General features: G+C 41.1%; 1 protein-coding gene across 1 annotated transcript in view; it reads left to right on the forward strand.

Annotated features, from left to right (window-relative positions):
• Nucleotides 1-15,705, forward strand: part of ABCC4 (ATP binding cassette subfamily C member 4 (PEL blood group)) — a 1,378,868-nt gene that overhangs the window by 1,331,011 nt on the left and 32,152 nt on the right. Inside the window, exon 30 of the mRNA XM_069205134.1 lies at nt 13,339-13,473. Within this exon, the coding sequence (XP_069061235.1) occupies nt 13,339-13,473 (135 nt within the window). The remainder of the gene's footprint in view (nt 1-13,338; nt 13,474-15,705) is intronic.

Raw genomic sequence — 15,705 nt, forward strand, 5'->3', positions numbered from 1 at the left:
CAAACTATGGGAATAGATTCCCAACACCCTTTTATGGTGTGTCACCTTCTCTATGGTCTCCTTTTGTAGTAGAATGTCGACTTCCTTTTGCAAGAGGCATTGATGATGGCACAATGTTTTTACTGGTGGAACAGGAGGAGGGGATTTGAATTGAAGTGAGTAACCATTATGAACAATATTTAAGACCCGTTTGTCTCTTGTAGCTGAATGCCACTCATCTAGGTGCTTGGTAATACTTCCCCCCACCTGAGTGGGTAATGGAGACCGGGGAAGTGAGGACTCATTGCTTTGCAGTTTCTTTGCTAGAGGATGCGGATGGTTGTTGAGATCCTCTGTCTCTGGATAGTTGTTAGGGGTGGGAGTGTGACCGTGGTTGTTGCGAGTAGAGTTGATCCCAGTCAGGGGTTTGAACCTTCTGCTGATAGAAACGAGTGTCATAAGGCGATATCTTTTTTGGAATTATTTTTGTTTCTCCAGACCTACATCCTTGAGAGTGTCCAACTCAGATTTCATCTTGGACATTTCCTCATCTACATGAGTTCCAAAGAGTCAACTTCCTGTGAAGGGGCGATTTATAACCCTGTATTGGGCCTCTGGTTTTAGGCCTGTAAGATGAAGCCATCACTCAGATACCATGGCAGTATCCATGCGCAGCGAGGTCTGCAGCTTCTTCAGCAACACTTATTATTTGGTTGGAGACCAATCCCACTTCATTCAAGACTTCTAGAAAATCTTGCTAATCTTCTTTGGGCCATTTGTCTGTAAATCTATTAATAGAGTCCAACAAATATTTATCGTATCTGCCTAGTAAGGCAGAAACACTTGCCGAGTTTAATGGGTGAAGCGGATTTCCCACACATTTTCTTGCATATGAATTCTACGTGCTTACATTCCTTAACTGAAGGAACTGACAAGGAAGCAGCCAATGAATGTGTCTTACAGACAGCTGCTATTATTACTGAATCCGGTGGAGGATCAGTCCTCAGGAGCAGAGGGTTTTGATCTGAAGCCTTATTCATTTTATGGAATACATGATGGAGCCGCTCTCAGAGAGCTGGAGTCAAGAAAATCCAACCAGAGGTAATAGAGGTCATGATATTGCTATGTGATGGAGCGTTTCAAAGATGATTGAAGCGGAGGTTGTAGGTGTACAAATGTCAATAATCAATTATGATGCACCTCTTATCAAGACCTCATTGAAAGTGGTAATGTCATGTATAGGAGACACTATTGCGGGTGGTGTATCTGTGAGCGTAAGAGTGTAGTCTGTCACTCAAGAGCAGGATGTGGTGGACTAGGAGGATGATCTGTCTCCTGTGCCTTGACCTGAAATGGTGGGATCTCTGAGATCGTGAAGTGAACCTGCTTCTTCTCGATTTTGATCTAGATCTATGAGTTAAAGGAATCCTAGATCTTCACATGAACCTCAGCGCAGGCATATGTCTCTCTGGAAGAGCTGGTGGAGTGTCTAGAGAATACAGTGGAGAAGGTGTCCTCTTAGGTGATGGTGCATGTGAAGTAACCCTAGATGGGGAGTACACCTGGGAATAGTCTAAGTCAGAAGAATGAGGTATGTTTCTTTTGTAGACTTGCAAGCCAATATGGAGAGATGCTCAGTGGAGGGACAGCAGGAAACCTGGTTGGAGAAGAAGGCCTTTGATCAGCTGTCAAGGGCTGTACCTCTGATTGCAGTCAAGAGAACTCTTGACGTTGTTGTCATCTGAGATGTTGGTGGTGATCTTTTACGTCGACTGAGGATCTTCTAAGTGTTTTGACGTTGATGTTTGTGTTCTCGTCATCGATGGCCGCTGTGTGTCCTTTGCCGGTGATACATGCTTCGACCTCGATCAGTGCCTTTTGCCAGTCAGTGAAGCTGTCAACAGTGGTGTTCTTTTCAATGTCGATGTGCAATGTCGCTTGGAAGGCAAAGTGTGCCTCGACATAGAGTGGTGAGTAAGTTGCAACACCACTCTTGACTTCGACAGTGAACACACGTGGATTTTCTCTGCTCTCCGTGACGACAGGGAACAATGTTTCTGGTGTCTTTCATGGGATCTTCCTCTTATGGAAGGTTTTAGATGAGGCAGATTGATACTCCTCAAGGCCTCTTGAAGATCCTGCACTCCTCTCTCATGGAGTCAACGCATTATTACTTTTTATCTGTCCTTCAGAGTCCATCTGGACAACTTCTGGCAGTGAGGACAGTAGTTTGGACGATGGGACTCTGGAAGATTCACAATACAGACCAAGTTCAGGTCAGTCTGATCCTTCTTCTTTACAAAGGAGGTGCACTTAAGAAACAGTGAAGGTATATTTGACAGAAAATTATACATTTTCTGTCAGAAAAATTGTTGTCTGTACACTAGGTACTGAGATCCTTCAAAACAGGTTTTAGAGAGTTTTTCTGACAGAAAGTGGAAAAAAGAAGAGAACTCAGTGCTTCAGGATCCTAACAGTAGGAACCCGAAAAAAGATATTACCTAACTGACACCTGTGAGGCATGATGGGATACATGGGGTCCTGGGAGGTCTTAAAGGCACGGTGCCAGTTTGTCTCTCTTGTGTTCTGAGTGGCAGCCTACTGGCTACAAATGTCTCATATTCCCTTTCATTTTCCTTTTAAATAAAGTTTGTGAAACAGTTCTGTGCTCTTTTTTTCTGTGTCTAACAGATGATTTGCTAATTACTTATTGACCTAAAATGAAAATTCAATGTACTTTAGACATTTTTAGTGTTTTATTATAGGCTGCATATATATATATATACATTTGATATGTGCTTTGGGTGCTACTCCTGCCTCTTGAACTTTTATGAAAACTTCAGACTTCATCTTCCACTTACTGGACATGCTTCCAGACACAAACCTAGTTTAGCTCAAAAGTCTAAAGCTGTGCTCGTCTTTGTCATTCATACAGCGCTCGGGATACCCCCTGGGTACTAACTCCCCCACAAGAAAAGACCTAAGTATTCTGCACAAAGCTTGCTCTGACTGCCAGATAGTCTCTCTGGTCAACTTTAAGAGAAGATGCCATTGTCAGAGACGAAGGGCTGCCAGCAGACGTTTCTTGCAAAGGAAATGTTGCAAGGCAGAGGTGGAGTCCCATTTTACAGCCTGGATAGTGCCCCCTTGCCCTCCCTCTGCTAAGGAGTGCAAGCTTATAAAATGAATGCAAGCTGCTAAGGAGTGTGAAGGATACAAGCAGTTTGGACTGATTGTAACAATGAGGGCACAAGCATTGAGTGGTGTATACAAATGGTGCAGTATTAGCAGGAACCACCTTTTGGCGATTTTGTGCTATATCGGACAAAAGAAAAAGGAAAAAAGGCACGATGATGGCAGTCATATCATTGCATAGGCACATATGTATCATTACAGAAGAACAAATGCATCACCATGCATGTGGGTGCTACTATATAGAGTGGGTGCAATTTTTTTAATTTATATATCAAAGATTAATCAGTAAAGTTAAAAAAAAATGAATTTCATTAGCAACAAAAGTACTTTATGTAGGTACAGGGCCAACAGCTATTTGCAGTGTGACCTTCCTATAAATTTACAATAAAAAAGAACCATGGGGGTCTTGGGGCTATAGAACAGCAGATGGAAGGAATCAATGGGTGGGGTTTTGGAGAAAAGCAGCAAATCAGGGAGAGAGTGACACAGGAAGTGGGTGTAAAATCACATGAGGGAGAGAGAAACATGGAGTGCAGGGCAGCTGGATAGTTGGCGGGGTGAGAAGCACATGAGATAGAGACCAACAAAGGGGGCAAGTTTATAGTTAGCTTTTCCCTGATGGCTCAACACCTGGCGGGCTCTCTGAATGCCAGAGCAGACAAACTCAGCCACAGATGCCTAGTGGATCACAAATGGTGTCTCCATTCAAAGGTGAGGCAAGCACTCTTTCAGTAGTAGAGAGGTCCTTGGTTAGATCTGTTTGCCACTGCTGAGAAGACCAAATGTCAGCAATTTTGCATGCTGGAGTTGTCAAGGCGCCTCACAGTTAGAAATGCTTTTCGTCTCGAGTGGAACTACAGCCTCCTCTACACCTTACCACCAGTACCCCTCTACCCAAAGTTCTCAAAAAGATCAGGGACAGCTGTGCCCAAGTCATTCTTGTGGCTCCTGATTGGGCATGAAGAGTTTGGTATCCCGAGCTGTTGAGCATGACCAATGGTCCTCCAGTCAGGCTGCCTCTTAAAGGGGATCTTCTGCCACAGCAACAGGGGAGTGTTCTGCACCCAAACTTGTTCACCGTTCACCTTCATACATGGAGATTGAGGGGCGATAGTTATCAGCTGCTGACCTTTCTCCCGAAGTCTGTTATGTTATTCAGGCAGCCAGGCAGCCCTCCATCAAGTCAGTATACACCTGCCATTAGAGAAATGTTTGTGTCATGCTGTGTTTACCACAACATTGACCCCCCTATCTGCACCTGTTACACAAGTTCTTTTGTTTGCATTGTCTTTGGCCCAGCAGGGCTTTGATTTGGGCACAGTTAAAGGTTACCTTTCTGCCATCTAGCATTCATGCCATTACCAGACCAACCTTCTCTGTTTGTCACCTGTTGTGGCTAGGTTCCCCAAAGGCCTGCAGCATCTGTTTCCACCTATGTCCTTTATTGTGTCTCAGTGGGACTTTAACCTTGTCCTCACCTTTCTATGTGTATGCCATTTGAACCTCTGCACAATTGTCCTCTCAGGTTCTTGACTATGAAAACTGCCTCTCTGGTGGCCATAACATTGGCCAGGAGGGTAAGCAAAGTGCAAGCTCTCTCCTTTTACCCTTCTGTTACCCAGACATGCTGGTTCTCCGAACATGAGCCTGATTCCTTTCAAAGGTTCACACTCCATTGCATGTAGGCCAGAAAATCACCCTGCTACTTTATTCGCTGCACCTCATCCCTCCAAAAAAGAGTAGAAACTCCACCACCTGGACCAAAAAGACTATTGTCATTCTGCCTTGACAGCACAAGAGAGTTCTGGGTGGACCATCAACTCTTTGCGGGCGACGTGGAAGCAAAAAAAAAACAGAAAGCTTTACAGAAAAGAACTATCTCAGGATGGACTGTTCTCTGTTTTAAGATCAGCTAGGCATTGGCAACAGCCCCCTGAGGACTTGTGGGATCACTCCACCAGAGCCAAGGCTGTGACCACTGTGTTTGCGCGCAGCGTCCCCATCCTGGACATCTGCAGGGCCGCAACGTGCTCCTCACTGCACACGTTCACCAAGCACTACTGCTTGGATAGCCAGGTCCGTCAAGATGGGCATTTCACCCATTCGGTCCTGTAGGACTCTGATAGAATTGATTTTGCAATCCAGCCTCCGGAGAGGAATTGCTTGGGTATCTCTTCAAAGGTAAAGAATATGTGGCTAGAAGCCTCTATAATATAAACAAGTTACTTGCCTTTGGTAAGACCTAATCTGGTAGAGACTCTATCTAGCCACAGATCCCTTATTGACCCTCCCCGCTCTGCAAATCAAGTACTATGTAGGAAAGACCCACCACTCATCAGTGTTCATCTTGGCTCTGTGCTCCTGGTTTGTAAAGTAACAAAAGTAACTGGCGTCAGCACGTGGAGGTGGCATCTATATAGGTACTGCACACGTCACTTCTGGCACGGACGTTGACAACACCACAAGGAGCCCATGACGCCACATACCGGCGCGCAGGGATACTGCTTGAAAACAATTCTGTGTATGATCTGATGCCTGAGGATCATTCTAATGTAAGGAATGTGCGACTAGATAGTGACTCTAACAGATAAGGCGTTACCAAAGCTAAGTAACTTGTTCTTCAGTGGTAGCAATAGGTGGGCTCTAAAACCACAGTAATCATAAGCCCACTAAAGCTTACACTGTCTGGTAGGCCAGATCTGAAAATGTATTTAACACAGTATAAAAGAGACTGCGGTAGTTCAAAAAATAATTTGATCAATTGTACATTTTTACATTCTTAAAGAAGCAGGCGCCCTGAAGAAAATGTGTGTTTCTCCTTCAGCTGCCCATCTCTTCCCCCTCTTCACAGTACTCAAGACTCGATCCTTCCCCTTTAGCCTGAGGAAACTCAAGGTCAGATTTAACCATCCAGGAACAGTTGCTTTTTTAACAGAAAGTATAGGAGCTGCTTGGTAAAATAAAAGAAGTGTGGGATCATTGTTCTCAATAGATCCCTCCTGCTTTTTAAAATTCAAAACATTCTGTAAAATGAAAGATAATCATAGAAGTACCATATTTCTGTGTATTTCTCCCAGAAAGACAGCCTACTTCAGCTGTATTAAAATCAGTCCTTACCACATGGCAAATTGATAAACTTTTTGCCTGAGATCAGTGCTTAATTTGAGACTCTAGCACCCAGTGCTTGGCACCGGCACTTAAATGGCAGGACCAACACTTATGAGAGTCTGCCACATGGTGGTGCTGTGTGTCCAATTTAGGAACAAGCACACCAACAGTTAATTTATTAACTCAATATATCTTAAAATGGCTAATATCTGCCTTCTGAGCCATTCTTATAGCTTTGGAGGCCTAGAATAATCTGAATTGACACACTTGGAGGCATGTGATGTTTAGTAGTTGTGTTGGTGCTCTCATTGGCAGTGCTGGCGGAGAAAATGGGTTGTGCAAGCTACAGTGACCTCCGGATAAGGGCCCTAGCACTTAGACTAGTAAATGTGGTATTGGAGTAAAACATGTGATCTGACATTTGTATCTCAGGGTTGCTACCTTAATCATCACAAGGCTCATCCTTGCACCCACAACCTCTGGATGAGAAGCAGGCCTGACCCTCCTTGAGGAGCTATCTTCCGATTCATGTTCGCGTCATCTTTAGCTGTCAATGGAAAAAGAAGGAAAAACAAGAAAGAAAAGTGTCAAGGGTTGACAGGCAGAGGATAAACGGATGACTAAGAGGAAAAAGCAAATGGTAAAGATGCCGGGAACATAATAAGCTGAGTGAAAAAGAAAGAATAAGCAGATGATATAATAGATGGATAGTGGAGGGGTAAATCAGTTGATGGATGAAGGGATAGTCAATTGGTCAGATGGAAAGGGCTGGATAGATCAAAACCCATTTGACGGGTGGGTGGATGGATGGATTAAGGTACGAACGGACAAACCGACCATCAGTGAATGGCTGTATCCAAGGAAGGATAAAAATAGAATAGAATACTTTGAGACAAAAAAACAGTGTAAATAGTAAGCTAAGAAAGATGAGTTATCTACTGGGGATAAAGGACTGCTGGAGACATCAAAAGAGGTAAATAAACGAGAAACAATGTATGCAATAGACATATTTTCTCTGAGCGCTATGTATGTCCCATTAGGCAAGGGAGCAGATTAGTTGTGTCTGATATATTTTGCATTAAAATATGAATGGTAGATGTGTATAAGAAAAGTTAACTTAAGTCTAAAATTTAAAATGCCGATACATTAAACACAATTTAGCACATTTCCTGGCATAATATAATTTTAAAGACGAATTATTTCATTATGTTTTTTAACAATTGATGTATACATAGGCACTTGAAGTAGGGGTGCTGCAGCACCCCAAAAAAACCATTCTGGAGCTCAGAAGGTGAAAAAGTAATAAGGATACCCTTAAATTGTATGTCTATCGTATCATATATGCTGCCTGTTCAAATACAAACGTCAAGTGTCAGGCTATGTTTTCTGACAAATAGCTGCTTAATCCTAAAACACGTTTACTTTTATTTCTCTGACTGCAAAGTGAGAGGGTTTTGTAAAATTGCCCTAGTTGACAATCTTGGTGGGGCACAGAAAGTGAAAGGAGAGGCTGAAGGATGTCATTTAGCAACATAAACAATATTTAAAAACCTGTAAAGGAACTATGACATTTTTCAAAATATATCTGCATTTAGGAATGCACAAATAAAGCACATTTGTTGTAATTCCGAAGTGTGATGATGAAAATAAAGTTTTTAATACGATCAAAGCAAATCAATACTCTTTACTGAGTGATGCTCAAATTATGAATATTTGCTGAAAAACAATTTCCACACATTATTGTTTGGATGTCTTGGCAGAATTAGCGCCATTTCAAAAGAAAATGGGCTATCTGTAAATGACAGTGCAGCACCTCACCAGTGCTCCAAAATACACTACTGGCTACGTTCCACACCTCTAGCACTCTCCTGCTGAATGGGTATAGTACAGATTTGCTACACTTGTTTCTTGTGTGAAACTTGGGTTTTTCACGATCCTAGCGACTTCAGTGATAAAACATTAATGACAGCACCCCTACTCTGAAAATGATTCCAGCTCATCTGACTGCATTTGAAGACAAATATCATGCTCTGCACAATTTCAGACAAACCGCTGTTTTCTATAGCACGGACCATGAAACGTTGCTAGAGTCCTGAGAGGGTGTAGCAGCCCAAAGTGGCCAGAGAAGGGTGGCTGTGCGTGACAAATGAGACAGTGAATTAATGTAGCTGAGTGATGATGCATTAAGTTTGGTCACACCATCATGCGTTACAGGAATGACATAAAAATGTAATCAACAATACATATATCGTGTATCTTACATTACTAATGTAAAGTGGAGCATATAAATTGTATTATTGAAGGTGCATTCCCAGTAGAGAAATAGAAATTCATATATATTTGTATTCTAATGAGTGATTTAAAGGTTCTGAATTGTAGTACTCATGCACATTTATATTCAAGTACTCTGATTATGGTGTTATGGTGTAACTTCGTATATTCACATTTCATTATGATTTTTGTTTTATTTAAAACTGCAAGATGCACTTATAATTATCTATTCAAATGTGCATTCAATGTCTTATTAAGTTATCATAACCAAAGGTCTGAAACATTTGATTTTGTGTGCTTAACCTTCAACATGGAGTTTTGCTCACGTTGCAATGTTCTTTATTTGCATGTGCGTTTGTGAGAGTCTACAGATAATGAAAGGCATGTTATGTGTGTGGAAGTTAGTGAGGTACAGGAGGATACTTTGGCAAGGACAAAGGAGCGCTATCGAGCTGAGAAGAAAAGACTCTTGCTTGAGTAGCAGACACCGAGAGACACTCAAGGTCATCCTGATGTCCAATTTGTTGGATGTGAAATGTGAGGAGAGATGTCTGTTCCAACTGTACACAGAAGATGGAAAATTACCGCAAATGATGATGTGGACTTCACAAATGTTTTGTTGGTTTAGCGGGTATTCACCTAGTTAGACAAGTGCAGATTCCCTTGAGATTTGGAGTGGTACAGACTGCTCTACTCTTTATTCCTTTGTGTGGCTTTATGTCATACACCACCTCTCTATCAGAGCTTCTACTGAGGTTTCTGTTATGCTGACACTTTCCTATAATTCCTGCGACTTAATTAGGATTTCCCTTTAGTTTAGTTAAATATATTTAGATTAATTCAGTTTCTCCAATGATTAGGCAAGAGGATCTTGACTTATAATCAAATCATCAGATTCTTTCTCATCTTTTCTATTACCTCAACTGAAATTCTCGTATGGCTTATGGTTATACGATTTAATCTCATTCAACGCTTTACTTCACCTTTGGTGATTTTGTGTTTATATAGCATATTCTTGAGATTCATTTACATCAGTCTGACTCTTAATCCCTGGATTTAATGTGTGACCAAATAGATTGCACTGTCAGTTGAAATTTAGGGTTGATTTTAACTCTTCTTTATCCCTCAACTACCCCAAAAATATCTGTCAGAAGAAGAGGAGTAAGAATATGGACCCGAGCGTCATCTCGAGGTTGACAGAACCAAAGGCCAAGTTTCGCTGAATTAGATAGAGAATCGTGCCCTCTACTTCATGTACACGATTACCTGCGTTTGAATACAAATGAAATACGCAGCTCATGCAACCACTTTTCGGTATTTTCTTCTGGGCTGCATATTGGAAAGCAACACAGAGTGCTTGGGTAGGGGAATAACCACTTGAGAGAGAGAGAGCAAAATATGGGCGGGGGAGGTGAGGGGGAAGTAATCCGCTGTGAAGACCACAAAGCCTGCAGGGGAAAAGTAAACACAAGAGAGCAGCACATGATGCAGACAGCAACACTGGATACGGTGAGGGAGCAGGAGAAGCACAGAAGGGAGAGATAATCTAGTGCTTCTCAGACTATTTAGACCTCGAACCTATTTTTTAGAGCGACAAACTTTCGCAACCTACTTATCTTTAATGGGCGATGATTTTTTAAATGTAACTAAAGCATTGTGTGGTAGAACACTGTTGTTTACAAACAGCACATTTCCCATTGAAATGGTCACTACATTTGCACAGACATACAGTTTTATTGATAAAACCTTATTGCACACAAATGATAATGCTATGAAATCGGGTTTGGGTGAATATGTATCACTTGTGCATCACCAAGTAAAGTGTCTTGATTTGTTTTGATTCTTTTAAAAAACTGTGTTTGCATCATGCTTCAAATTTACAAAAAAGTGCCTAATTTTTGTTTTCCTAGCTGCTTAATGTATACAGTTCATTTTCAGATATTTACAGTTTGTTGTGTTTTACAAAAAAATGGCATCCTACCGCCTTTCCTTTCACTTTACTTTTCTGTCTCTGGCTGCAAAGTGAGAGATGTATGCAAACACCAATCCCCATGTTAAAAGAAAACAATAATTTGTCAGAAAACATAGCCTGACGTGTGACTTCTGTCTTGGAAGCGCAGTAAATTTGACAAGATAAATGCAAAATTTAAAGCAACCTTTGTTTATTGCTTGGACTTTCGCTACCCATCAAAAATCAGCTGGGTCATGACCACAGTTTGGGAAACACTGTTGTAGAAAACACATGCACTTTCATGGAGTGCTTAAGATAAATGAAAAAATTTTTGCCTAAAAGTGAGCAGAAGAAGGACACAAGAGACAGTGCTGCTAGGGAGATACAAATATAATACGGACAATGCAAGCCATCCAATGCCAAGCAAGCAAATGAGGAGTGGCAGTGAAGCCAGTAAATGGAAAGTGATCGGCAGGCTTTAAGACCCTGTACGTCCTTAGTGAGCCCACAATAGTTCTTTTTAAACTAGACAGCTGTGCTGTCTAGTAAGCTCACCTATAATCGTCAATGCCAGTCTAGTTGTTTTAATTGTAAATGACGGTAAACACTGAAGTGATCAGCAAAGCATAAGTCTCTCCCCGAAATCAGGGAGGAGAAAGAGCCAGACATAAAATCAGAATTACAAGCTAATGGAGGCCCCATACACTAAAAACCAAAAACTAGAGACAAAAATAGTGACAAAAGGGTAAAGAATTTGGCAAAAAAATTGAGAAAAATGCAGTGTGATGCATCTTCTCATAGTTGCCTTCTTTATTTGTGCTTCAAACAAAAAATAAATTCAAAGAAGAAGCCTCTACTACACTTTAGATTGAGTATTTCATATAAAATTCTGTTTAAAGACCACCGCTTTTGAAAGGACTGTTTATTGAGTTTGTCCATGCCCCTTTCCTGGAATTCATGCCATTCACTTGGTAGGCAAAAGTTGAGCCCAGGAATGGCATCCTTTGCGCCACCCTGAATTCTGCAGTCTCTCCCCTGCCTTTTATTTTCAGCCCTCCAAGTGACTGGCACCCTTCTGGGTGACCGCAAGTGCGGAAGCACCGGAACATTCCGGGTGATGAGGACTCTCCACCTTGAGCTGACCGTGATGTCCAACAGTGCGTTGTCAGGAAACAGGTTGAGACCTTTTCCTCTGAATGCTTGAATGGCTGGGAAGCTTTTGGTACTCCTCTCAGTCACTACTCTGGCAACAGATTTCAGCACAGATCTCAGCACATAAGCCACAATATGTTATCTACGAAGACCGATTTAAATGATGTTTTCATTTGAGGCCAACACCTTTGTTCTAAAGAAAGAAGAATGAAACAAATTATGTATAGTGTCAGGATTATTCAGCCAGAATGTTTCCACTGCGCAGCCAGTTGCTTTTAATTAGTAGACACGACCATGTTCTTGCCGGTTTTGATGAACAGATTGAGATTTAAAGTTTCAGGTTTCCTTCATGGTGGATAGACAAGTATCTGCCAAGTCAAGTGACTGTAAAAAGACAGATAACTTCCACTTGCTTTGCTGATTGCATCATATTATGTTTGGGTGTGGAAGGGAGCTCACTTCCAAGTTGCTCTAATAGTGGATCAAGGTGCTGCAATCTGTGTGTTTTTGTCTCACTCCAAGGACTTCTAGTAATGGCTTAATGTTATTGCCCCACTGCATTTGTATTTGATTCCAAGGTCTTCTAGTAACAACCTAAGGTACTACAGACTGCATTTCTTCCTGATTCCAGGGACCTCTGGCAACTTCTTCTTGCTCCTTTGGCAAAGCCAATAGGTTTCATGGCAGATACTAGTTGTCTTTGGCAATGCTTGTTGTCTTAGCCTGGCTACTCTCTAGCCCTTTTTTGTTTTTATCTCTCAACTCGCTGGTGGAGGTGGCTGGTTCCAGGCAGATGTGATTCTCCCAGGGCTTTAAAGCCATTTCCTATATATTGTGGTATATTCCTGGGTCTGAGCTCTTTCAGTGCTATGGATGAGATATTTCCTTTGTTCATTTGCAATCAAGGGCAAAGCCCTTAAAAGGGCAAATTGTCATACAGAGGAGTGCATTGCTAGTCGGTTAGTTCACTGTGGACCCACTATTGATCATCCTTTGCTGGTAACTGCACTGGACCAAGTGAAAATAAGCTGTGGTGTGCTATTTCCCCTCTGTGGATTACACGAATTTCCCATTGTTGCGTTTTGTACTGCGGGAGATATTGTAAATCTGCGGCATGCCACTGCACCCCAACCAAACATGTTGAATATGCAGTCATTATTTAATGTGGTTGTTCAGCTTTCACGGGTACAAATGCACGAATAACAAACTACCTGTTTAAATTGTACAATGGGTTTGTCGCAGGTCAAAACCTATCTTTTAGCCTTCTTTTTCGCTGTCCTGACACAAAACGTTTGCACACCTTGCCTTCCATACTTTTTGTGTTTGCGTTAACACCTGTTCTAAGTGATACTTGAAGAAAGTTAGTATACAATGATGAGGCCACAGGTTTGCTATTACCAGCCCACTTGACAAAGTAAAATTCCCCTCCTAAATGCAAACTGAAAATAAGAATCCGAGTGAACTGCAGTCGAGTTTCTTTACACAATACTGCAGACTGCCACCCACTGACCGTTCACTATAGGCAGCCGGTCTCCATTAAAATGACATAAACCCACATCAAGGTATCATCAAAAAGAAAAATGAACAACACGTACTGTGTTTAAAGGAGGTGTATCATTTTAATGGGCTGCTGCAAAATGTTATGTTTTGATCGGTCCCTGTTTTGTTTTGTTTATTAACAGGTGCTAGATGCGGGCACGTTGAAAGAATTTGATGAGCCGTACGTTTTACTTCAAAATAAAGAAAGCCTGTTTTACAAGATGCTGCAACAGGTGGGCAAGGCTGAAGCTGCTTCTCTAACAGAAGCAGCAAAACAGGTAAGAGTTGTAATTAGGATTGTCTCGACATCGTTTGTTTGTGCAAGCTATGTTTTGCGGTACAGAGAGACAATCTCAACCTGTGATAAACATATGCAAAAGCAGTGATTTGTAGTACATGAACATGGCTGTTTGATTTTGCTTATTTAGTTTACACACAGTTCTACATCAGTGTGGAGTTTAGTGGTATGTAAGAAAACCGAAATTTAGAAATGCTAAAACTACAAAATAGGAAAGGAAGATAAGACCTCATTGTGGAGGTCTAACACAGCACATTGATGGCCTTATTTACAAACTGCATTTTGTAGCACATTTAGTAATACAGTAGTGCTGCTAACACACTGCAAATGGAATTGATAAAACGTCCCAATCTTGATAATTTTACTTACATAGGGACTCGTTTTTAGGCCAATTAATCTTTTGACCCTGATTGGAGACTCCTCAAGACGAGATAGCTCATGAACATCTCATAATATGAATCAATAACCTAATCAATATTGGCAATAACTAATCAATTCAACTAATCAATGACATTTAATAAGAACCAAATGCACCGTGACCTCTCAGCCATGAATAACCACACAAATCTAGTAAGATTTTGTATATGTATTCCCTATTAGTTACAACCTACTAGCATATTCATTAGTCTCAGTACCAATAAACACATCAACAAAACCACAATATGGCAACTCAAATAGGATTTTATCAAAGCAAAGATCATAAACATCAGAACAAAGCACGAAGTCAACATGTATCAAACTTTTAGCATGGCATCATTAGTACATTATTCAACAAAGCAAAGATTCAGTCACTTGTCTATTTGCACCCGATTTAGGGAATTCCTCAACTAACCTCAAATTAGCATCTGCATGTTGGGCTTCATGCAAAACAATTTGGCAACATGAATTTGGAAAACATCTAACTATGGTCTCTATCAAAAGAGCAGTTGGTACCTAGAAAGGAAAGGCAAACAGACAATTTCAATTTATCATCATATAGTTACCCTCCGTAATGGGTCAGCATGCAGAGTCAGTCTTCATCCTCAGGACATCAGTCGATTCGCCATCAGCCAGGATAGAACAGCAAAGTATCAGCAAGGTACGCAAAAACTCTTCCCTCGTAAGGAGGAGAAGCAAGTATCGGGCAAGGCAAGAAAGGTGAGGATGGTCTGAAGAATCAAACAGCAAAGGCTAAAACGGGATATCAGAGTAACAGCAAGGGTGTCCCTCTAATGGCTGATTTCTCCTTTTTCCACCATGTTATATCAAATTCGTCGATCAAGTTCCTAATTTCCAATTGGTCAATATTTGGTGCATCATTATCTCTGTCCAATAGTCCGTTGATCACCTTACTAGAATTTTCACTTAAGGCAGTTCTCATGCAGTTTATTGGTTCCTATAATTGACGTCTTCATCGGGTAGAATGTCAGGTAAGAAAAGTTACACTCGTCGCTCCAGTCAGTAGTTCCATTGTTCTTACCGGTTTAGGTGACCTTGTACCTGTTACGAATTACACTGTTGCATTCGACAAGAATGTCTCCTTGAGCTAGTCGGGTCTCATGAGAAAGAATTTACTACGGTTACACACACATTTCTAGCTTGTGGAAAAGTACAGTTTCATGTCCTTCAGGAAGAGAGCACATTGCACGTTATAAAAATCACATTTTATATGAGACCAGGCAGCTAGGCCCAGACCCTTGCTAACTAAGGCCTAGTGATTAATTCAGCAAAAACTTAATACAAAATTCATAATGCTAGTACAAAATCATACATTAGTACAATATTTAATTAATCACTAGTCAATTTCATTAATCATCGTATACATTGGTGGCCACTCCCCGTGGGCACATTTCAAACGCGTGCATTACACTAACACATTTTCTATGCGGTTTCAATACACATTATCTTGCAACCTTTTCACGTTAATATAGATTATAAAAGTTACACTCCAACAATCCCTCCTCTGATGACTCTTGTCATCACACAAATCCCTTCTTTCACAAAATTTTCACTTTCGGATTTTCTTCATTTCAATTTCTTCCCTCGATTTTGCCTTTTCATATTTTACTCTGAACATTTTCTCCCTTTTCTTTTCTTCCCTCCTCTGATTACGTTTTGCCAATTTGTCTTAATTCTTTTACTAATTTTGCATGATAACCATAGCCCAAATAAACAAGCCAAAACAATAATTATTCCCTGTATTAGTTTTCCCAATATCCCATGCCAAATATCA

The sequence above is a fragment of the Pleurodeles waltl genome, chromosome 8 (assembly GCF_031143425.1).
Source record: "Pleurodeles waltl isolate 20211129_DDA chromosome 8, aPleWal1.hap1.20221129, whole genome shotgun sequence".
Lineage (NCBI taxonomy): Eukaryota > Metazoa > Chordata > Amphibia > Caudata > Salamandridae > Pleurodeles > Pleurodeles waltl.